Here is a 26,181-nt window from a genome sequence, read left to right as displayed (position 1 = left end):
CTGCCTTTTCTACATCCAGCTTGAACATCTGGAAGTTCATGGTTCACATACTATATTGAAGCCTGGCTTGGAGAATTTCGAACATTACTTTGCTAACATGTGAGATGAGTGCAACTGTGTGGTAGTTTGAACATTCTTTGGCTCTGGAATGAAAACTTAACCTTTTCCAGTCCTGTGGCCACTGCTGAGTCTTCCAAATTTGCTGGCATATTAACTGCAGCACCTTAACAGCAGCATCTTTTAGGATTTGAAACAGCTTAGTTGGAATTCCATCACCTCCAGTAGCTTTGTTCATAGTGATGCTTCCTAAGGCCCACTGACTTTGAATTCCAGGATGTCTGGCTCTAGGTGAGTGATCACACCATTGTGCTTATCTGGGTCATATTTATCTGGATCTTTTTTGTATAGTTCTGTGTATTCTTGCCAGCTCTTAGTATCTTCTTCTTCTGTTAGGTCCATACCATTTCTGTTCTTTACTGTGCCCATCTTTCCATGAAATGTTCCCATGGTAGCTCTAATTTTCTTAAAGAGATCTCTAGTCCTTCCTCATTCTGTTGTTTTCCTCTATTTCTTTGCATTGATCACTGAGAAGGCTTTCTTTTCTTTCCTTGCTATTCTTTCGAACCCTGCATTCAAATGAGTGTATCTTTCCTTTTCTCCTTTGCCTTTAGCTTCTCTTCTTTTCTCAGCTATTTTTAAGACCTTGTCAGACAACCATTTTGCCTTTCTTTTTCTTGGGGATGGTATTGATCACTGCCTCCTGTACAATGTCACTAATGTCCATCCACAGTTCTTCAGGCACTCTATCAGATCTAATCCCTTGAATCTATTTGTAACTTCCACTGTGTAATCATAAGGGATTTGATTTAGGTCACACCTGAATGGTCTAGTGGTTTCCCTTACTTTATTCAATTTAAGTCTGAATTTGGCAATAAAGAGTTCATGATCTGAGCCAGAGTCAGCTCCCATCTTGTTTTTGCTGACTATATAAAGCTTCTCCATTTTGACTGCAAAGAATATAATGAATCTGATTTTGGTGTTGACCATCTGGTGATGTCCATGTGTAGAGTCTTCTCTTGTGCTGTTGGAAGAGGGTGTTTGCTATGATCAGCATTCTCTTGGCAAAACTCTGATAGCCTTTGATGTTTCATTTTTTCATTTTCTACTCCAAGGCCAAATTTGCCTGTCATTCCAGGTTATCTCTTGACTTCCTACTTTTGCATTCTAGTCCCCTATAGTGAAAAGGATATCTTTTTTGGGTGTTAGTTCTAGAAGGTCTTGTAGGTCTTCATAGAACCATTTAACTTCAGCTTCTTCAGTCTGTGCCCAGTGATTGGGGCACAGACTTGGATTACTGTGGTATTGACTGGTTTGCCTTGGAAACGAACAGGGACCATTCTGTTTCTTTATTTCACTTAGTATGATATAATCCCCGGCTCTATCCATGTTGCTGCAAATGGCATTACTTCTTTTTTCTTTTTTGGTGGCTGGGCAGTATCCCACTGTACACACACACATGGCATGCTCTTCCTCCATCCCTGCAGGCTGTCCCCATGCCTCCTGCGGAGAATCACGCTGAGCCTGGCAGGTGCACGTCTCTGTGGGCGCACAGCCAGGGGCTGCGCAACGCATGGCAGTTCCGCTTGTGGCTTCCTGAGGAGCCGTCACACTGATTTCTGCAGTGACTGCACCAACCTGCCTCCCGCCAGCAAGGCAGGAGGATTTGTTTTCCCCACACCCTCTCCAGTATCTGTTATTTGTAGTATTTTTAATGATGGCCATTCTGACTTGTATGTGATGGCACCTTACTGTAGTCCTGATTTGCATTTCTGTAATAGTTTTAAGTGATACTGAGCATCTTTTTGTGTAACTTCAAATGAAAGTTACTTTTATGTATTATTTTTAGGAGTTACTGAAAGTGAAAAAATGTAAATATGGCATAATCCCATTTATGTAACAAGAAAATTATATACAAATCTATACAGCTATATAAACAAACAAAAAATGTTTCTCAATAACTCCTGGACCAAAGAAGAAAACAAAACATTTAAAATAATAGTTTCAGAAGAAAATTCACAGGCTTAAATTTAAGAGTACAAATAAATCAACAAAGCTGCAAAAAGCATAATGGTAAAAAAAAAAGAACACAAACCTACAAAAGTATGGTAAAATTCATTAATGTCAGATTTTGTTTTATAAACAGTAAAAAGAACTGATAAATACAAAAGTTTTTTATAAACAAAACAAGTAAAATAAGTCTCCAGCAAATCTCATCTTAAAAAAAGGAAAGTAAGCATAATAAAAACCATGAGAAGAGGGAATAATAGAACAAACACAGAAGAGAGAAAATGACATAGTGCTTGGGATAGCCTATGCTAATCTCTAAACCTATCCTGAAAATCTCGAAGAAAAAAGGATCCTCAAGAAAGCTTATCAACAAAAAAGCGGGCAACAAATAGATCATGAATAATGGGAGGAAAATGAAGAAGTTAATACAGAAAAGGCAGAAGCAAGTTTTAAACTGCTTTCTTTTGAATCTATGCTAACTAGGCTTCTCAACCCATTTTATCAAGTCAGTCATTTTTAAAAGCCAGCATATGCTTGAAATAAAAGTCTAACAAGGAGACAATACCAAAGTATTATACAGAGCAACATAATGCCTTCTGCCTAAAATGCATTCCCCTTAAAATCTCACATTCATCATTCCTTTTCATCATTCAGGTGTTAGCTCAAATATAACCTCCCTAGAAAGGCCTTACTTGACCACCCTATTAAAATGACTTTCCTTATCCTCTTTATTCTATTTTCTGTATTCATCTTATTCACAGCATTTATTACAAACTGAAGCTCCATGAGAATAGGGACTTAAGTCTTATTTGCTGGCATAGTGCCAGAGCCTAAAATTGCTCAAAAATAGCGCTGAATAACTAAATACCACTTGTAATCCAGTACTCTATTCAAATAATATACCATAATTAAATGGTTAAGTTCAACAGATATCAAAAGTGTGCTTGATTAAACTCAACATCCACTAATAAAGCAAGAAAAGAATAACAGTCAACAGATATTTGAGAGCCTATGATATACTAGGATCGATTTTAGATGCTGGAATACAGCAGTCAAAAAAACTAAAACCACTCTGCTCTCATGTAGCTTATTCCATTCTAGTAGCTCTATCTCAAAACAATAACTAGCATTACACTTGATAATAAAACACTGGAGGCATTATAGTGAAGACAAGGTGTTTGCCATTACCATTATTAATTGAGATTATTCTGAAGTACTAGCCAATTCATCATTAAATAAAACAAAAGATCCATATACTGAAAAAAAAAAAATCGAGCTGCAGGTAACATAACCAAATAGAAAATTCAGAAAAATAAATTTTAAAATATTTAATAAAAAGGTTCACATTATGGAATCTGGCTGTAAATCAAATATATAAAAACCAGTATTTTCCCCAAAGAGTCATTAAGAAAAAATAAAGAGGGAGGGACACTATACTGAGGGATTTGGTCACAATCTTTTCTGTGATTTTATATACTCTGATCATAATCTTCACCTTTCACACAAATTTAAAGACTGCTGCTGCTGCTGCTGCTGCTGCTAAGTGACTGCGGTTGTGTCCGACTCTGTACAACCCCATAGACGGCAGCCTACCAGGCTCCTCCGTCCCTGGGATTCTCCAGGCAAGAACACTGGAGTGGGTAATTTAAAGACTAAAGAGCTGTAAATTAAAAAAAAAACTATTGAGAGAAGATTTTTGCTGTGAAAAGGAAAAAAAGAAACGTACATGTCTTTGAGATCTGTTTTCAGAGCACTGAGTAAGAAATAAGTACACTCATAATGAATCCTATAATACCTCTATGTTCCAGTTATGCTGTTCCAAGGTATGGCGACATTGATCCATAGATTCTATGCCAGTCAGATCCTGAAAGATAAAAACAAAAAATTACTTAGGGAAAACCAACAGTACATGGTGGATATTTTTACCCTTATTAGAATACTTATAAATACTGCAGGGGAAATACTCTATCAAGTGCTGAAGGCAAACAGATATTCAAGTATGGTAAAACATCACTATTCAGAATTCACTCAAATGGTTATCATGTATGTTAAAACAAACAAAAAATTTCCTGTCTTAAATTCAAGGCTTTTAATTAAAAAGACTACTTGACTATATTCTCTCAAATTTAAGTTTAAAAAATGAAAGATTTCAACTTCTACATTCAGCAAAAGTCTTATTCAATGTTAAACATCTATTCTGTTTATAATATATACTCATATAATGCAGGTTTTCTGCAAAACATGCCTTTTACTAATTTACATACCTTACCTATCAGCATAAGACTTAGCTTATAATACAAACTGTAAAACTTTTTATTAAAAAGAATCTGTAATTCAGATGTTTCCCTCCTGTAAGTACTCTCCCTACTCCTTTCTCCTTACACGATTTTTAGGTTTCACTTTGTCTATGATCAAATAAATCTGCTCTGACTCTTCTCTCAGTTCAGTTCAGTCGCTCAGTCGTGTCCGACTCTTTGCGACCCCATGAATCGCAGCACGCCAGGCCTCCCTGTCCATCACCAACTCCCGGAGTTCATTCAGACTCACGTCCATCGAGTCGGTGATGCCATCCAGCCATCTCATCCTCTGTTGCGCCCTTCTCCTCCTGCCCCCAATCCCTCCCAGCATCAGAGTCTTTTCCAATGAGTCAACTCTTCGCATGAGGTGGCCAAAGTACTGGAGTTTCAGCTTTAGCATCATTCCTTCCAAAGAAATCCCAGGGTTGATCTCCTTCAGAATGGACTGGTTGGATCTCCTTGCAGTCCAAGGGACTCTCAAGAGTCTTCTCCAACACCACAGTTCAAAAGCATCAATTCTTCAGCGCTCAGCCTTCTTCACAGTCCAACTCTCACATCCATACATGACCACTGGAAAAACCATAGCCTCGACTAGAGGACTCTTCTCTCATCCCCCTCTAAATGTAGAACATTTCCTGAAGATGTGCCTTTGGCTTTTACCTCTTCCTGGCAATCTCATTTAATCCTCAGCCTTCAATGATCCTTTCTACTCAAATGACTCCTAAATGTACTTCTTCTCTCCTGAAGTTTGGCAGCACATTTCCAATAGCCTATTCAACATTTCCATCTAGATGTGGCACAAGTACCTCAAATATATCATTTAAAACTACTGTATGTGTTAAGGACACCACCACCTTCCAAACTATACAAGCAAAGATGACATCTGGATCCTCAGTCGCATCTCTGAGTACTCTATACCTTGAACTACACACTTCCATCGGTAACCAAGTTCTGATGGTTTTCTCTATCTATAACCATATTTCCATTCCCACAGCTAGCATCTTCAATCAAGCTTTTATGATACCTCAAGTGAATGGTCAAAATAATTTCTCTTCCTAACTCTTCCCCACCTCCCCTGGTCTCCCCACTTCTGTGTGTGTGTGTGTGTGTGTGTGTTATTTCTCTGCTCAAAACTTTTCAGCTAACTGGATAATAAATTCCAAAATTCTTAGCTTGGAATTCAAGTGTTCCTACAATGTAGCCCCAACCTAGATTTCGGCATTATTTTCTATTTTCCTTTAGGTATCCAAAACTCAACAAATCTAACAGCTTCTGTGTATACCAAATGACCAGAACTTCCACAAAGCTAAATCCTAGCCTTCCTTCAAGGTCTAAGAGAGAAGCCAAACCTACCCATCTATCCTTTTCATGCAGCCTATGTCTACTGTTATTGTCTATTCTGTGTTATTACTATATCCAGGGATACAGGGATAAATACGCAGTCTCTATCCTCAACAAATCCCTCTTAATAACCGGCAAGCAACTGGAAAAAAGAGATTGATCTCAACCTGACAAGAATGTGGTAACATGCACTGGTGAGTCAAGAGGCTGAGATTCTTGTTTTGGTTCTGTAACCTATGATTCAAGGATCAGACATAATTGAATTCCAGCTTCTTTTATGTACAACACGAGGGATTTAATTTGGACTGAATATCCTTTCCAGAGCTTAAAAGAACAAAACAAAAATTAAAGTTTGCATTCTTTAGGTATGCAATTGTTTATTTTTAAAAATTACACAGAAATTTAAAAAAATTTAAATTACACAGTATAGAAACTTTGTTAATATATTTTTATGTTTAAAATACTGGAAAATTAGAAAGCTCTGTTAAGAACTCTAGAGATCTATTAAGAACCGATGGCTATGACATCTCTGATCATCTTTAATTTTGGTTCCTGACCATCTGGGCCTCTTACTAGTTTGGCTATTCCCTTCTGGCTTGTACTATGTTGGTGCAAAAGTAACTGCACTTTTTCATTGAACTGTGCTGTTTGATATCGGAATACATTCTTAAATAAATGTGGTGATGTTATACATCATTTTAATGTGCATTTCACTTTTCTTTTTTTTGCTAATGACTTATTACTTGCTGTTTATTTTATATTTATTTTAAACTAGGGAAATGATGTTAAACAAAAAGCAAATTCGAGTGATTTTTAAATTTGAGCTCACTGGGTCATAAAGCAGGGAGACAACTTGCAACATTCACAACACATTTGGCCCAGGAACTGCTAATGAACATACAATGCAGTGGTGGTTCCAGAAATTCTGCAAAGGAGACAAGCGCCTTGAAGATGAGCATAGTGGCCAGCCATCATAAGTTGACAATGACCAACTGAAAGCAATCACAGAAGCTGATCCTCTTACAACTACACAAAAAGTTGCCAAAGAACTCAAAGTCAACCATGCTATGATCATTTGGCATTTGAAGCAAGCTGGAAAAGTGAAAAAGCTCGTTAAGTGGGTGCCTTACGAGATGACGGAAAATCAAAAAAAAAAAAAAGGTTTGAAGTGTTGTCTCCTTTTGTTTTATGAAACAATGAACAATTTCTCGACTGGATTGTGACATGTGACAAAAAGTGCATTTTATACAGCCAGTAACAACCAGCTCAGTGGCTGGATGGAGAAGATGCTCCAGAGCACTTCTCAAAGCCAAACCCACACCAAAAAAGGTCATGGTCACTGTCTGGTGGTCTGCTGCTGGTGTGATCCACTACAGCTTTCTGAATCCTGGCTAAACCATTACACATGAAGTATGCTCAACAAATCAAAGAGATGCACAGAAAACTGCAACCCCTGCAGCTGGCACTGGTCAACATAAAGGGCCTAATTCTTCTCCAGGACAATGCATGACGCAGGTCACACAACCAACACTTCAAAAGTTGACTGAACTGGGCTACAGAATTGTGCCTCATCCACCATATTCACCTGATCTCTTGCCAACCACCTACCACTTCTTCAAGCATCTCGACACCTTTTTGCAGAGAAAACGCTTCCACAACCAGCAGGATGCAGAAAATGCTTTCCAAGAGTCCGCTGAATCCCAAAGCATGGATTTTTATGCTACAGGAATAAACAAATTTATTTCTTGTTGGCAAAAATGCATTGACAGTAATGGTTCCTATTTTGATCAATAAAGATGTGTCTGAACTTAGTTATAATGATTTAAATTTCACAGTCTGGGGACTTCCCTGGTGGTCCAGTAGCTAAGATTCCCTGCTCCCAATGCAGGAGGCCTGGGTTCAATCCCTGGTCAAGGAACTAGATCCCACATGTCACAACTAAAGATCAAAGATCCTGAAAGCCGCAACTAAGACCTGGTGCAGCCAAATAAAAAAAAAATTTTAAGTCACAGTTTTAAATTACAACTACTTTTGTACCAAGCTAGTAATAGAATCTCCTTTAACTTTTGATTTCTTTGCCATCCACTGCAGAGAACCGGGATGTCAGGGTTCCACTTCTCTACATATTCTCCTTAAGAACTGGACTTTACTTTTACCTTCTTCTCAAGGTATGAATGACCACTGGGTCTTTACCAAAAATATTTTCTACCTCTCTTATACACCTATCATTTTCTATCATCTATTATGGCTATTTACACTCATTCTACTGCCTTATTACAGGATGCAGGCTCCTTAAGAGCAAGGAATGTGATTCATCTCTATATAATGCTCCCCAGTACCTTGCACACAACAGATGCAATTTAGATCCCTCGGTCAGAAAGATCCTCCGGAGAAGGAAATGGCAACCCACTCCAGTATTTTTGCCTGGAAAATTCCATGGACAGATGAGCCTGGTGGGCTACAGTCCATGGTGTCTCAAAGAAGCCAGACAAAACTGAGCGAGCGCATGTGCACGCATGCACACACGCCTACCCCTGGTACACAGTAAGGGCTTAAAAGGTTACAGAAAAAGGCTGTCCAAGTTAAAAAGACCTTTTAGGATAAGCTTCAATAATCATAGCTATTAAGTGAAACTCTCTAGACATTCTCACCAAAGTTCACTGTACATTAATACCCTGAGTTTTTTTTGAAAAATTAAACTCCAAATATTCTAACTAGAGGCTAAACTAGTAGTTAAAAATACCTATTTGCAGAATATTCCCTTAAGAATTAAAGTTCATAATCATTTTAATTGTCACATTAATATGTCAATTGGCAAAAACAATTGACATACAGATGCTATAAGTGCTTCTGACTTTTTGCTATTAAGACAGCATTCTCATGAACACTTCTGTTTATAAAATTTCTCTGTATTGAGGATTTCCCCCTGAGGATCCAGCTAAAAATTACAGGCCAAGGAATGTACATATTTTTGTTCTTGATACATACTGCTAAAACACACTAAAATGCACTTTAAAAGGACCATTCCAATTTACACTGATTAGGGTTGGTTTCAATGTGAGTCAAAAGCTAAGTATGTCTCAAGCCAATAATCATTTCATGCCAATTAAGTTTTGCAATGCCAGCTTTCTTCAAAAAGAAAGACTGTAACAGGTATAGCTTGAGACACTACATAAGCTTTGCTACCAATTCTTTCCTCACCTCCAACACATTTAGCTGTAAGCACATAAAGAAGAGAAGTAAAACAAAGAAGCTGAGGGAACGTTATATTTAATAACTTCAGTTATTGGCTTCAAGCTCCTCCCAAACTGATTTCTTTAGAACCCAACAGGCTGTAATTCTCTTGTTTAAATTTTATTCCTTCATTTATTATTTTGGGCCTGCTGGGTCTCCGCTCCTGCATGGGTTTCTCTTCAGCTGCCACCAGCCGAGGCTACTCCCTAGGTGCAATTCGTGGCCCTCTCACCCCAGTGGCCTCTCTTACTGTGAAGCACGGTTCCCAGGCACACAGGCTTCAGCAGGTGCAGCATGCGGGCTCAATAGTTGCGGCTCCCAGGTTCTAGAGTGCAGGCTCAATAGTTGTGGCACACTGGCTTAGCTGCTCAGAATCATGTGACATCTTCCTGGACCAGAGATCAAACCCATTGTCTCCTGCATTGGCAGGCAGATTCTTTACCATTGAGCCACCAGGGAGGCTCCTGTAATTCTCTCTTAAAAGGAACTGGCACAAAGCATAAGAATCTGTCTGCCAATGCAGGGGACACGGGTTCGATCCCTCGTCCAGGAAGATCTTTCATGGCGAAGAGCAACTAAGCAGGTGAGCCACAACTATTAAGCCTGTGCTCTAGAGCCCGCAAGCCACAACTACCGATGCCTGCGCACCCGAGAGCCTCTGCTCTGCAACAAAAGAAGCCACCGCAACGAGAAGCTGGCACACCACAAGAGGAATAGCCCTGTTTGCCACAACTAGAGAAAGCCTGAGCAAAGCAACGAAGACCAAGTGCAGTCAAATAAGTAAATGATTTTTAAAAAGAACTTTCTTTTGAAAAGAGACCCACTTCTCTCTCTATCCCCTAGATCCAGTGCAGTACCTTAGCATACAGCAGAAAATATTTAAACGAACACTGTTCTCATGTCAGTGATCAACTTTTACTTCATCCCTCTCTAGTTTTTAAGTACTGTTCTTTTCACTATTACTTTGTGTAAGGAATTATATATTTTCCTCAACAATCCTATGGGTATCATCATACCCAGTATCAGTTGAGAATATCAAGACTCTTTAAAAAAGAATTATGTGAAAGACACTCCACACTAATTCAGGTACACAGTAAGTGCTCACTGAAGGTCAACTAAATCTGTAATCTCACCTGACTGGCTTGCTCTTCAGAATTTTGCTTTTACATTCACATCTACTGACATCTGAGGTGACATGAGATGGCATTGGCAAAATAGTTTCAATATGTAGAAATTTTTAACTTTGGCACCCTCTAATCTTTCAGGACCAGTGTCTACCACAAATCCCCTACTCGGGCAGGTTTGCCCAAGTCTGTCTTACTGACAGTCATCCCTGGTTCCAAGATGGTCTCTCCCTTCCTCCTCCCCACCAGAGCTAATTCCTCTTCCAGGAACTGCCCCCAGCAAGGATGTAGCACAAATGCTACACTTAGTTTCATTAATTTATACAAATGTAACAGAAGGTGGCTCAGTGATTAAAAAAAAAAAAAAAATCAACCTCCAGTGCAGGAGACCAGGGTTCGATACCTGGTTCAAGAAGATCCCCTGGAGAAGGAAACAGCAACCCAGTCCCGTATTCTTGCCTGAAACACCCAATGGACAGAGGAGCCTGGTATACCGGCTATAGTCCACGGCGTTGCAGAGAGTTGGAGAGGACTTAGCAACTCAACAACAGTAACAACAGACCGACAGCATTAGTAGGAGAAAGGCGTTATTTATCATTAGGGCAAAAAACACCCTGAACTCCAATCAATCTCTAAACAACAAAATGCATAATGGAGATTAAAGCGAAGTGTGTGAACTATTCGATATCCTTCTACTCCAGCCTTGGTCTAATTTCCTCCTTTCCCAAGTCAGCTGATAATAGGATGTCAACATTACTTGGCAACCTACCTCTGAAATATTCTGATCCTTCACCTCTTGCTTAAGCGTAACTCAAGGAAGGTATCACAACCAGATATATTATTCAACTACTTGGAAAGGGACTGGGCAACTAGAGTTAATCACTCTAACGTAATCACTATAGAGTGCTTTCCTAAGAAGTGTTTCTTTCCACATCTCATCTGTTTATAACTAACAAACACTGGAGGAGGCTGGGGCAAAATCTCAGTTGAAATCTAAGTACTCTCTAAATTTTACTTGGCTTGTTGGCTCTAGCTTGTTGAGGATACATTTTTTTTTAAAGTATTTATTTTAATTGGAGGATAATTACAATATTTTAATGGTTTTTGCTATACATCAACTCAAACTGGCCACAGGCATACATGTGTCCCTTCCCTTCTGAATCCCCCTCACTCTCCACCTCACCCCGGTTGTCACAGAGCTCTTGCTTTGGGTTCCCTGCATCATACATCAAACTCCAACTGCCTATCTATTTTACATATGCTAATGTATGTTTCAATGCTATACTCTCAAATCACTCCACCCTTTCCTTCTCCCACTGAGTCCAAAAGCCTGTTCTTTATGGCTGTGTCTCCTTTGCTGCCCTGCACATAGGATAGCTGGTACCATCTTTCTAGATTCCACATATACATGTTAATATATGATACTTGTCTTTTTCTGACTACTTCACTCTGTATAATAGGCTCTCGGTTCATCCATCTCATTGAAACTGACTCAAATGCATTCCCTTTTTTTAATAGCTGAGTAATATTCCACTGTGTATATGTACCACAACTTCCTTATCCATTCATCTGCCAATGAACTTCTAGGTTGCTTCCATGTTCTAGCTACTGTAAATAGTGCCACAATGAACACTGAGGTGCATGCGTCTTTCTCAATTCTGGTTTCCTCAGGGTATATGGCCAGTAGTGGGATTGTTGGGTCGTATAGGCAATGCTAAAGAATGCTCAAACTACCGCACAATTGCACTCATCTCACATGCTAGTAAAGTAATGCTCAAAATTCTCCAAGCCAGGCTTCCGCAATATGTGAACCGTGAACTTCCAGATGTTCAAGCTAGTTTTAAAAAAGGCAGAGGAACCAGAGATCAAATTGCCAACATCTGCTGGATCATGGAAAAAGCAAGAGAGGTCCAGAAAAACATCTATTTCTGCTTTATTGACTATGCCAAAGCCTTTGACTGTGTGGATCACAATAAACAATAAAATGTGATAGAGATGGGAATACCAGACCACATGACCTGCCTCTTGAGAAACCTGTATGCAAGTCAGGAAGCAACAGTTAGAACTGGACATGGAACAACAGACTGGTTCCAAATAGAAAAAGGAGTATGTCAAGGCTGTATATTGTCACCCTGCTTATTTAACTTCTATGCAGAGTACATCATGAGAAACGCTGGACTGGAAGAAGCACAAGCTGGAATCAAGATTGCTGGGAGAAAGATCAATAACCTCAGATATGCAGATGACACCATCCATATGGCAGAAAGTGAAGAGGAGCTAAAAAGCCTCTTGAAGAAAGTGAAAGAGGAGAGTGAAAAAACTGGCTTAAAGCTCAACATTCAGAAAACGAAGATCATGGCATCTGGTCCCATCACTTCATGGCAAATAGATGGGGAAACAGTAGAAACAGTGTCAGACTTTTTGGCGGGGGGGGGGGGGGGGGGGGGCGGTGCGGGGAGGCTCCAAAATCACTGCAGATGGTGATTGCAGCCATGAAATTAAAAGACGGTTACTCCTTGGAAGAAAAGCTATGACCAACCTAGATAGCATATTCAAAAGCAGAGACATTACTTTGTCAACAAAGGTCCGTCTAGTCAAGGCTATGGCTTTTCCTGTGGTCATGTAAGCATGTGAAAGTTGGACTGTGAAGAAAGCTGAGCGCTGAAGAATTGATGCTTTTGAACTGTGGTGTTGGAGAAGACTCCTGAGAGTCCCTTGGACTGCAAGGAGATCCAACCAGTCCATTTTGAAGGAGATCAGTCCTGGGTGTTCATTGGAAGGACTGATGTTGAAGCTGAAACTCCAATACTTTGGCCACCTCATGCGAAGAGCTGACTCATTGGAAAAAGACTCTGATGCTGGGAGGGATTGGGGGCAGGAGAAGAAGGGGACGACAGAGGATGAGATGGCTGGATGGCATCACCGACTCGATAGACATGAGTTTGAGTAAACTCCGGGAGTTGGTGATGGACAGGGAGGCCTGGCGTGCTGCGATTCATGGGGTCACAAACAGTCGGACACGACTGAGCGACTGAATTGAACTGATGGTAGTTTTATTCCTAGTGAGGATGCATATTTTAACTTTTGTTTTCAGTTATTCCCAGAGAGAAACTTAGCAGAAAGCAGAGATCTCTGTTCTCTCCTTCCTCCAACACAGATAGCTTTGCTTTATACAATAAGCAATATGCCCTCTTTGGTAGCAGCAGGAGAAATGGAAAGTGAAGTCCTTTCAGGAAGTGAAAGGCTAGGCTTTCAACCTAGGCTCTCATCTGTAACTAAAGCTTTTACACTCAATCTTTATTATTTACATTTAATTACTGATTTACCAAATTAAATACCTGCAGATTCCACTTACTAAGCACCTATTCCTATGTAATAAGCACTGTAAGTAATTAAGACCTCATTTTCACCACTGAGAAACCCAAGTATTCAAGAGGGCATGTACTCTGTATAAGAATATCCTTATTTAAGAATAATAAGTGGTGCAGCCAAGATTAAAACCTTGAGTAACAATCTCCAAAGTCCAGGTTGTCTCCTATGCTACACTGCCTCCCATTATTTAGTTAATTCATGTTAAAAACAAGAAGTTTTCAATAAATTCTCAATTTGGAAATTTTCAACAAAATTTTTGTTCAACTGACAATACAACATCTGGAATTTTTTTTTTCTATTTTCACATTAAAGAAATGATAAAGTGAACACAATATTTCAACCTCCTTGTTTTGCATAAAAGGAAACTAAGGCTTAGCAAAGTGAACAAGCTTTCCCAAGTCACAGAGCAAGAGAATGGTAGAACTATCCAGTCTTATTCCCAGTCTCTTCTTTCTTCATTGTATCTACAGGCAGCTAAGTAACAGCTCATAAATGTACATAAAATTATTTTCCTTTATGCCTGGGGTCAACAAATAATCAGCATAGATTTGTTCTTTGAATATAGTTTGGTGTCAAGTAAGACTGGAAAATGCTGCTTATCAAATCTCCTTTCTGGAAATTCCCAATACATTTTTTTAAAAAGGCTTTGAAAACTCCTGCCTTCAGTTAAAAAGAAAAAAAAAGAAACCTTTAACTTCACATAAAGGAAGTTTTTTTTTTTTTTTTAAAAGAACTCAAACTAATATCTGTTTGAAGAGTTTTCCTACAGAACTGTTTGTGAACCACAGGTATAGACAATCAAGAGATGTCAAATTAATGTTCCATATGAATCAAGAGCTAACCATACACACATAGCAGCTTCTTAAACAAACCCACAATATTTATCCAAGCAATTACGAGTAGGTGGAATAAGGGATGGAACTTTGTTGGAAATTTAGAAGACACTCCAGTCTTCAACAATCCTTCATTCTAACTCTACCATTCACTAGCTTGGTGCCCTTAAATATCTTTCTGAGTTTCTGTTTCTTTACTGGTAAAATGTAAATAAAAATACTCATTAACTCACTAGGTTGTAAAGAGTAAGTGTACAATGCTCAATTTAGCTATTATTTTTAAGAAACATGCTGCTGCTGCTAAGTCGCTTCAGTCTTGTCTGACTCTGTGCGACCCCATAGACGGCAGCCCACCAGGCTCCTCTGTCCCTGGGATTCTGAGAATGTTATAATGGACCTTGGTTTATGAGGACAAGAAAGACATCTGTACATCAATTAAGATGACCATGTGGATTTTTCCCCTTTGTTTTTTAATGTGAAGTATTATGTGGATTGGTTCATATACTGAACCACTTGTGCATTCCAGAGATATATCCCATTGGTCATGGTGTAGACTCCTTTCAATATGCTGTTGAATTCAGTTTGGTAGTACTTGCTTGAGGATTTTTGCATTAATGTTCATAAGGGATATTGGTCTGTAGTTTTCCAGTAGTATTTGAGTATCAGGCTAATGCTGCCCTCAAAGAATGACTTAGAATGTGTTCCCATCCTTTTCCCCTCCTTTTCAGTTCTTCAAATGTTTGGTTCAATTCACCAGTGAAGCTACTGGGTCCAAGGCTTTTCTTTGTTGGGAGAGTTTTAACTATGGATTCAATCTCCTTACTAGTTACAGGTCTATTCAGATTTTCTATTTCTTTGTGACTTAGTCTTGGTAGGTTTTGTATTTCTTGGAATTTGTCTATCTCATCTAGGTTATCTAATTTGTTGGCATTCAATTGTTCACAGTACTCACTTCAAAACATTTTTTTAAACAGAACTGGTAATATCTCCATTTCTTTTTTTTTCTTTTGGCTGTGGGACATGTGGGATCCTAGTTTCCCAACCAGGGACTGAACTCATGACCCCTTCAGTGGAAGAGCAGAGCCCTAACCACCAAGCCACTGGGGAAGTTCCCCCATTTTCCTTTCTGGTTTTAGTAATTTGAATCTTCTTTTTCCCTCATTCCACCTAGCTAAAAAGTTTGTCAACTTTGTTGATTTCAAAGGACCAATTTTTGACTTCACTGATTTTCAGTCTTATTTTGCTATTCTCTCTGCTGTTTACCTAGGCTCTCTCCTTTACATTTCCTTCCTTCCACTAGCTCTGAGTTTAGTCTGTTCTTCCCCTTCTAGTTTCTTAAATTATAAAGTTAGGTTGTTGATCTGAAATCTTCTGGTATTGTACTGTACCATACTACACTATATTTTGAATTTTGGCAGCATGCAGGATCTTAGTTCCCTGATCAGGGATCGAACCTGTGCCCCATGCACTGAAGCATGGAATCTTAACCACTGAAATGCCAGGAAGACCTTTTATTATTACTTTTTAAAATTTAAGATCTTTTGTGTTTTTTAACATTCATGTTTAAAAGCTACAAATGCCCCCTACCACTCCCCAAGCACTGTTTGCTGCATCCTGTAAGCTTTGGCACATTGTATTTTCATTCTCATTCCTCTCTACATATTTTCTAATTTTCCTTGTGATTATTTCTTTCATCCATTGGTTAAGTGTGCTGTTTACATAAATTCATGAAATTTTCAATTTTATTTGTTATCAATTTCTATCTTAATCACACTGTGGTTTAAGAAACTAATTTGTATGATAGCTGTCTATTAAAATCAATTGAGGCATAACTTCCTATATACGGAAACCCTAAAGATCTTCCCAATCCCTGTTAGAACTAAAAAATGAATCAAACAAAGTAGCATGATACAAGTCAACATAGAAGTTTCAGTTGCATTTCTTTACACTAACAATGAATACTCTAAAGAGGGAAGTAAGAAGACAATTCCATCAATAATAGCATCAAAAAGAATACTTGGGAATTAATTGAGGAGGTAAAAGACTTATACAATTAAAACTACAAAACACTAGTGAAAGAAATTAAAAGATCTACATAAATGGAAAGACACCCAGTGTTCATGGATTGGAAGACTTAATACTGTTAAAAGGTCAATACAACCCAAAGTCAGCTACAGATTCAAAGCAATCCCTATCAAAATCTCAATGATCTTTTTTTGGGGTGCCAAAATAGAAAAACCAATACCCAAACTCATATGGAATCTCAAGGGACCCTGAAGAGCCAAAAGTAATCTTGAAAAAGAAGAACAAAGATAGAGGACTCACACCTCCTGATTTCAAAACTTACTATAAAGTTACAGCAATCAAAATAGTGTGGCACAGACATGAAGACTGACATACATATGCATTGGTCTCCGGCCCCCAGTTCCTGATATACAGCTTGTTGCAAATACCACAAGACTCGCGTTCTAACATTTAGTTTTTGATCCCAGTTCCTGACTCAGAGTGTCCAAAACTGTTGTAATTTCCTATGGGATAAGAACACTAGGAGCATCTTGTGTTCTAATATTTGTTTTCTGACCCTGATTCCTGAGAGACATCCGAAATCCCTTGGAATTTCTTGGATGACAACCTTGTCTTTTGCTCTGATAAGGTGACTCTCGGATACGGACTGGTCATCAGACAGAAAAACCGTGATTAGAAACTTCAATTTTCAGCCCCAGAACTTCCCTACTGGTACAGTGGTTAAGAATCTGCAGGGAACTAAGGTCCCATATGCCACAGATAAGGTTGGGTACACTAGAGCCTGCGCACTGCAGTAAGATCTGAGGCAGCCAGATACATAAAGAATTAAAAAAAAAAATTTTAGCCCTACCTCCCAATCTCCAGAGAGGAGCTGGAAATGGAGTTAATAGTCAGTTGTGCCTAAGCAATAAAGCCTCCATAAATAATACCCTAATAGTACGAGATTCAGAGATTAAGCCATCTACATGCCAGGAGGATGGCGTATCCCAGCTTCTCTGGGACAGAAGCTGCCCTGCACTTGGGACCCTTCTGGACCTTGTCCTACATGTCTTTTTATCTGGTCGTTTTTCTGTATCCTTTATTATATCTTTTGTAATAAATCAATAAACAAAAGTGAATCCCTGAGGTCTGTGAACCATTCTAGCCAATTATCAAACCCCAAATGGGGGTCAAGTGAACCCGAATTTATAGCTGGTCAGTAAGAAGCTCAGGTGGCACTGGAAGTGAGGGCAGTCCTGTGGGGCTGATTGCTTAACTTGTGGGATCTGATGCTAACTTCAGGCAGACAGTGTCCAAACAGAACTAAATTGAATCTGAGAGAACTGCTTGATGTGTGGAAAACCCACACATCTGTTTAGAGTAAAGGAGAAACAAAGAGGAGTTGCTTTTCCTACTCATTTACCTAATACCATGTGCTTAGTCGTGTCTGACTCTTTGCGACCCCAAGGGCTGTAGCCCACCAGGCTCCTCTGTCCATGGAGATTCTCCAGGGAAGAATACTGGAGCGGGTTGCCATGCCCTCCAGGGGATCTTCCCCTGGGACTGAATCCAGGTATCCCACACTGCAGGCAGATTCTCTGTCATCCGAGCCACCAGGGAAGCCCACCATCTATAAAAATTAACTCAAAATGGATCCAAGACCCAAAAGTAAAACCTAAAGCTATATATATATAACACTTAGGAAAAAACATAAGCTAAAAACTTCCTGACACTCGACTTGGGAATGATTTTTCTTTTGCTTTTTTAAATTGGCTGCACGGCATGAAGGATCTTAGTTCCCTGTGGACCCTGATTTGAAGTTCAGAGCCTTAACCACTGGACCACCAGGGAAGTCCTAGAAACAATTTCTTCAAAGTGACACCAAAAGGCACAGGCAAGAAAACAAAAGAGACAAACTGGACTTTGTGATAATTTTTAAAATTTGTACAACAAAAGACACTATCCAGAGTAAAAAGACAACCCCAGAATGAGAGACTATGTGAATTATGTATTTGATAATGAATTAACGTTCAGAATATAGAGAACTCTTAAAACAACAACAAAAACACAACTTGATTAGGCAAAGGACTTAACCAGACATTTTGGCAAAGAAGATACACAAATAACCAACACACACATGAAAAGATGTTCAACATCACCAATCATTAGGGAAATGCAAATCAAAACTATAAGGTACCACTTAACACCTGTTAGTGTGGCTACTACTGAAAAAACAGGAAATGAAAAGTGCTGGCCAGGATGTGGTGAAACTAGAACCCTTGTGCACCACTGGTGGGAATGTAAAATGTTACAGCAACTGTGGAAAACAATGTGCAGCTCATCAATAAATCAAAAACAGAACTATCATATGACACAGCGATTCCCCTTCCGCGTGTGTACCCGAAATAAACGCGGTCGTGAAGAGACACCTGTGCACCCACGCTCACAGCACTGTCCACAGCAGCTAAGACGGGAAATAACCCAGTGTCCATTGCCAGATAAGGCAAATGAGCAAAATGTATGTATACGTAAAATGGAGTATTATTCAGCCTTTAAAAAGAAGAAACTTTAGCAATATCCTACAAGAAGGATGAACTTTAAGAATGGTATGCTAAGAAAAACAAGCCAGTCATAAAAAGACAACTACTACATGATTCCACTTCTATAAAGTATTTGGAGCACTCAAAATCATAGCGAAAGACAGTAAACTGGTGGCTGCCCTGGGCTAGAGGAAGGTGGAAATGGGAGTTACTGTCTAATGGGTGTAATTTCAATTTCACAAGATGAAAGGAGTTATAAAGATGAATGATAATGGTTGCACAACATTACAGATATATTTGCTATTACTAAATTGTATACTTAAAATTGCTAAGATGGTAAATTTTCTATGTATTTTACCATGTTTTAAAAAGTGGAGGAAAAACACATTTTTGATGTGAGATGAACTTCAACTTGATTAAAAGGTTCTGAAGTACTACAATCAGATTATTTTGTTTTCTAGGAATCAAATAAATTGATTTTTTTTATTTTCCCCTTCCTCCTAAAAAAGGGATACTTAAAGCCGCAGGAATTGCTTTAACAAAGAGAGAGAAACATCAGGAACAACTGCACTGGGACTTCCCTGATTAAGTCCCTGGTGAATTCAGTGGTTAAGAATCCACCTTCAAATACAGAAGACATAGGCTCGATTCTAGTCAAGGAACTAAGATTCCACACGCCTTGGGAGATAAGACTGAGCACAACTAGACAAGCACACCACTACAACAAAACCCCTCTGGGAAGTGGAGTTTCTGGTGAATTATTAAATTCACTCAACAAACAGTAACTGACATCATGTGGCAAGCACCACAAAAAAATCACAGTTCTGATCCCCAATAACTTTGTGGCGTAAAAAGACTTGTAAATAATTAGATTATGACAATGACCATATACCAGTAGTAAACAAATCCAAGTGTTCCAGGGGACTCAGGATGATATCAAAGTTCTGAGCTGAAACTGGTAGGAGGTGGTGTTTCAGGACAACAGAGGAATATGCACAGAGGCATAGAGGAATGAGAAAGAATGTCATGTTAGGGAAACTAAAAAATATCCCTGGAATAGAAATAGAAAGGGTAGAATATGATAGAGTTGAACAGTGAAATAGGAGTCAGATCATGAGAAGTAAAGAAAGATTTCATGCTGGTTTAATCAATACAAAGCAAACAAAAAAATCTTAATGAGTGACACAATCAAATCTTTGCTAGAAAGATTATTCTGGAAAAACTAAGAAGGCTAAATTGAAGAGGAGAGAGACTTGAAACCAGGAGCACTGGTACAGTTACTGACATAGTTCAAAGTATATTGAAATGTAAGTATAAACTAGGGTAGAGGCAATGCAGATAGAGTGCGTGTGGTGGATTTTTTGGTTTGATTTAACTCCACTGCAGACAGTGATTACAGCCATGAAATTAAAATACCTTTGCTCCATGGAAGGAAACCTATGACAAACCTAGACAGTGTATTAAAAATCAGAGACATGACTTTACCAACAAAGGTCCGTCTAGGCAAAAATATGGTTTTTCCAGTAGTCATGTACAGATATGAGAGTTGAACCATAAAGAAAGCTGAGTGCTGAAGAATTGATGCTTTTGAACTGTGGTGCTGGAGAAGACCCTTGAGAGTCCCTTGGGCAGCAAGATCAAACCAGTCAATCCTAAAGGAAATCAACCTTGAATAGTCACTGGAAGGACTGATGCTGAAGCTGAAGCTCCAATACTGACACCTGATGCAAACTGCTGATTCACTGGAAAAGACCCTGATGCTGGGAAAGAATGAAGACAAAAGGAGAAAGGGGCAGCAGAGGATGAGATGGTTGGATAGCATCAGTGACTCAATGCACATGAGTTTAACCTCCGGGAGATGGTGAAGGACAGGGGAGCCTGTTGTGCTATAATCTGTGGGGCTGCAAAGAGCAGGACATGACATATGGATTGAACAACAACATTCAACTCCAACATGAATTTATAAACATTAATACATATACACATGCATACATACTGAAAAAAAAATTCCACAGATATTTAGCATGAAAACACTTTCTCTTCTAAATTTATTCCAAGAAACTGACACTCTCATGAAATAAGAGTTTAAAGACACACATATACAACTGCAAGCATTAACATCAAATCTTCAGTTTTATTACTTATTTTTTGCTATTCATTTTAAGAAAAAATATAATATGGATAAATGGCCACTAAGATTTCCTAAATATATTAAAAGACCGTTAACTGGCCCAAAAGAAAATTGACAAAATTAATCTTTACCAATATTCACCTCAAAGACAGGCAGGGTTTCCCCAGTGGCACAGCAAGTAAGAATTTGCCTACAATGCTGGAGACGGTTTGATCCCTGGGTGGGGAAGGTCCCCTGGAGAAGGAAATGGCAATCTACTTCAGTATTTTTGCCTGAAAAATTCCTTGGACAGAGGAGCCTACAGGACTATAGTTCATTGGATTGCAGTCGGACACAACTGAGCATACATGTGCGCGCGCGCGCACACACACACACACACACACACAGATTTGCTTCTAAAAGAATATCTGCAGTACAGATAATCCTCCACTCACAGTAATTTGAATTTATACTGCTCTGCCAATTACACAAATGTTATTCCTGAAAACACTTAGAGGAATGTATAAATGATGGCCAGCTCACTCTGAAGAAACCCCAAACTTGAATCAACTTGATCACAAATGCCTGTAATTGTTACATAAAGATGTAACAAACAAAAGCCCAGCAAGAACTACAGAATCAGTTTGTCCAAAAGCTTACAAGAAGACAATAACTGTGTTCTTGAGTAATAGCACTCAACAACACAAAATGTTAATCACATCCTCTCAAATTCATTTATAAATTTAATAAAATTTCAATTTTATGAAGCTGATTATAAAATTCTTTTGGAAAAGCAGGTAAACAAGAAAATCTGTGAAAATCTTGAAAAAGAGCAGCAAAGAGACCACCTCTTTAGATTAAAATATACTATCTCTTGTTCAGTCGCTCAATCATGTCTGTTTGTGACCCTATGAAATGCAGCACACCAGGCATCCCTGTCCTTCACTATCTCCCTGAGTTTGCACGATACAATTATGAGTAGTATGTGTAAGATGAATGGAACAGAAAAGAAAGTTGAGGAACTGACTTAACTGCATACAGAATTTTGTACTGAGAAAACAATTTCAAAACAAAGAGCAAAAGAGAGTTTAAAAATAAACAAAAACAAAGAAAAACGCTTGCAGACCCTATTTCTTACCTTTAGGTTTACAGGAAAACTGTATAGAAAGTATGGAGAGTTCCTATACTCCCTTCCCGATATCCACTTCCCCATTACTAACGTCTTGCAGTGTTGTGCACGTTATAACTGCATTAACTAAAGCCCACAGTTTACATTAGGGTTCACTCTTTGTCGTACACTCTATGGGTCTTGTCAAATACATAATGTCATGTATCTATCATCATAGTGCCATAAAGAGTTCCACTGCCCTAAAAGTTCCATGCTCCATTTGTTCTCTCCTGTCTAACCCCCATCCCTGGCAACCACTGATCTTTATACTATCTCTATAGTTTTGCCTTTTTCAGAAAGGCATATAGTTGGAGTCAGCTATAGAAGCTTTTCAGACTGGTTTCTTTCACTTAGCAATATTCATCTAAGGTTCCTCTGTGTCTTTTCATGACTTGAGAACTCATTTCCCCCCAGCCCCAACGGAATAATATTCTACTGTACGGATGTATCAGTTTGTTTATCCATTTATATACTGAAGGACACCTTTGTTTCTTCCACCTTTTTGGCAATTGTGAATAAGGCTGCTATAAACATCTGTGTGCAGGTGTCTGTGTGGACGTAAAGTATTTTTATTTTACTTTTATTTAATTTAGGTAAATATTGCTGGATCATATGGTTAAGACTATGTTTACTTCTTTTTTTTTTTGGCTGCACAGCTTGTGGGATCCTCATTCCCTGACCAGGGATTGAAGCCAGGCTGTGAGAGCTCAGAGTCCTAACCACTAGACCACCAGGGAATTCCCTAAGACTATGTTTACTTTTTTAAGAAACTGCATAATTGTTCCAAAGTAGCTGTACTGTTTTGTATTCTCACTAGTAATGGATGAATTTCTGTTGTTCCATATCCTTGCATTCGGTGTTTTAGATTTTAGCCATTCTAACAGTTTATGGTGGCTATCTCATTGTTTTAGTTTGCAATTCCTTAAATGATACTTGATGTTCAGCATCTTTCATGTTTCTTTATCATCTCCTGTATATTTCTTCATTGGTGAGGTATCAGTTCAGATCTTTACCCCACTTTGTAACTGAGTTGCTTCTTTACTGCTCAATTTTAAGAGCCCAACCATACAACTGTTTAGAAGAAAACATAAGTGAATTCTTCTACTGCCTAAGTGTGGGGAAGTCTTTAACCATGACTCAAAATTCATAAGCAATAAAGGAAACGATTTTGTATTACACAAATAAAATTCTGTGTAAAAAAAAAAACCACAACATGAGTGTGGTCAAAAAACAGCATCATACAAAATGAAAAGAGCTGAGAATGATGCCTGCAACTTATTTAGGTGAACAGTTAACATCCCAAATGTATGAATTTAAAAAAATACAGAAGAAAAAGGATGGCACTTCTCTGGTGATCCAGTGATTGGGACTCTGTGCTTCCACTGCAGGGGGCATGGGTTCAATCCCTGGTCAGGGAATTGGGATCCCACATGCTTCAAAGTGAGGCCAAAAAAAACCAGAAAAGGATAACTTGCTACACAAGTGGGTAAGTGGACCATTCATAGAAAAATAAACTCAAATGGTCTTTAAAAATATAAAAGTTGATCAACCTCACTCATAAGGGAAAAGTAGATTAAAAACTACACTAAATTTGACAACATATTCTATTAGTCAGGTTGTTGGGGCCCTCAAACATTGCTAGTGGGAACATAAAATGGTACAATCCTCAGAAAGAAAATCTGGCAATATCTAGCAATGTTACATATTTATATGTATATATATACATTTAACCCTTTGACCCAGAAATACTAAAAAAATAAAATGTTAGTGCACAAGGCTACTTACCATTATGTTATTTATTATAACAAATAATGAAAAGTAACCCAAATATCCATCAGGAGGGGGCTAAATTATGGTATGTATACCATATATTTACATAGCTGTAAATATCAAAGAGAGAGAATTTCCTACATTGCCATGCAGTGATCACAAGAAAATAATAAGTATAAAAAGCAGGTGGAGAAAAGTGTGTAATAAACATCACCACTTATCGGGGGAGTCATAAATATATTTAGTTAATACTTACATTTTTAAATAAAAGGGTTTGTTCTCTTTTTAATTCTAAGCTTATATAGGAGTAGGAGAAGGCAGGGAACAGAACAGAGAATAAGGGAGAGTAAAAGGAGTTAGATTTCTTTAAATATATTGCTACATGTAGATTTGACTTTGGAATCATATTGCTGTTTTATAAAACAAAATTTAAAAAACAGCAGCACCAACAATCCCTAAACATCACAAGTAAATATCAATGTAGAGACAGTAGCGTAACAACTCAAAACTATGCCACATGACTTGAAAACACAGTAAAATTGGCTTCCCTGGTGGCACAGTGGTAAACAATCTGCCTGCCCATTCAGGAGACACTGGTTCAATCCCTGGGTCAGGAAGATCCCTTGGAGGAGGAAACTGCAACCTACTCCAGTATCCTTGCTGGAAAATTCCATGGACAGAGGAGCCTGGTGAGTGGGTTACACTGACAGAGGAATCAGTTGCGTGTGCATGCTCAGTTATGTCTGTCTCACTGCAGACATAATGAGATGGACATAACTGAGCATGCACACGCAACTGACTATACATTCTACAATAAAAAGGCTTAAACTGTTTCAAATAATCATACTGTTGTCACTAGTAAGGGTATTATTTTGAGACACTTAAAGTGATGATTATGTGATAAAGCAAATGAATCATCATGTTAACCTCATTAAGAACCACATTTTTTGGTATAGAGAAAGGAGAGGGGAAACACAGTGCAGAATTTTAACTAGCAGTCCTGAATTTGAATTGGAAATATAAAACTGTTTCATCATGAATTAAATAAATACAAATATATGTGTGTGTCTGTGTCATGTATTTCCTAGTTCAATTAACTAAAAAGTTCTAGAACAATCCAAGAGCAATGAGCCAAGGCACACACACATTTCCTGGAGAAATGGCTAATTCAAGATTTAGGTAGAAAATGCGCAAGATGAGTCAAACATCTCACAACATCAGAAAGCTAGAAAGCTATCAAAGGCTACTGGGGCCATGACAATATAATAAAAAGTCTTTAGGAACAGAAACACGAGGCTCTTACAAACTCAAAAGGGAAATATTTTCTGTGATTCTGAAAAAATAAAATTGTGCATCTATTAGGTTTTCCTTAAAAAAAGGTCATCGGGAACCAATCTAACACTCACAACTGTCAAAGATGGCCCAATCTAAGCATCAATAAGCACAATGGCATGAAATGTACAACATTAAATATGTTTACATCCATGACTTCATTGCAAATTAAAAAAATTTACAATTAAAAATTAAAAAATCTGGCTGGTTACTTTCTAGGATGCTGGGAATCAACTCATTATTTAAAAACTAATAACTGAAAGGATTAAATGTTTATTTTGCCTTTATTATACATACTATGTGCTATGCTTAGTCATGTCTTACTCTGCAATCCATGGACTGTAGTCCACCAGGCTCCTCTCTCTCTTGGATTCTTCAGGCAAGAATACTGGAGTCCATTGCCATTTCCTCCCCCAGGGGATCTTCCCAAACGAAGGTTTGAACGCAGGTCTCCCACACCGCAGGGAGATTATTTACCAGCTGAGCTACCAGGGAAGCCCTATACATACTATAACTTAGTGTAACTAAACAGGTGAGGGAACATATATCTTTATAGAAGACTCCCAATTAACAAACAAAGGAAGACAGAATCAAAACGTCATCACATTGCATGTGAAAAGACTAGGTAAAATCTAATGAAATATAATGTATTAATATTAAGCTTATAGAAAATGTATCCAAGGATACTAAAACTATAAGCTAGATTTGAGTTTTCAAGTGAAAAAACTTTACAAAGTTTAATTAACACTTTTAATTCCCAAATCAGAGTTAATTCTGTATATGTGAAAAATACCAGACAAGTCTTCTGTTTAAAATACTTTCTGTATATATTCTTTTTGAAGAGGACTTGCACTCCTTCAAGTATACGTTGCTGCTGCTGCTGAGTTGCTTCAGTCGTGTCCGACTCTGTGCAACCCCATAGACAGCAGCCCACCAGGCTCCCCCGCCCCTGGGATTCTCCAGGCAAGAACACTGGAGTGGGTTGCCAT

The 26,181-nt window shown here is 38.4% G+C and overlaps 1 protein-coding gene across 1 annotated transcript in view; it reads right to left on the bottom strand.

Annotated features, from left to right (window-relative positions):
• Nucleotides 1–26,181, bottom strand: part of FAF2 (Fas associated factor family member 2) — a 68,045-nt gene that overhangs the window by 28,341 nt on the left and 13,523 nt on the right. The window contains exon 2 of the mRNA XM_068979756.1: nucleotides 3,863–3,931. Coding sequence (XP_068835857.1) covers nucleotides 3,863–3,931 — 69 coding nt within the window. The remainder of the gene's footprint in view (nucleotides 1–3,862; nucleotides 3,932–26,181) is intronic.

Source organism: Capricornis sumatraensis, chromosome 9 (assembly GCF_032405125.1).
Source record: "Capricornis sumatraensis isolate serow.1 chromosome 9, serow.2, whole genome shotgun sequence".
In the NCBI taxonomy this organism is placed as follows: domain Eukaryota; kingdom Metazoa; phylum Chordata; class Mammalia; order Artiodactyla; family Bovidae; genus Capricornis; species Capricornis sumatraensis.
This window is presented reverse-complemented; position numbering and strand designations above follow the sequence as displayed.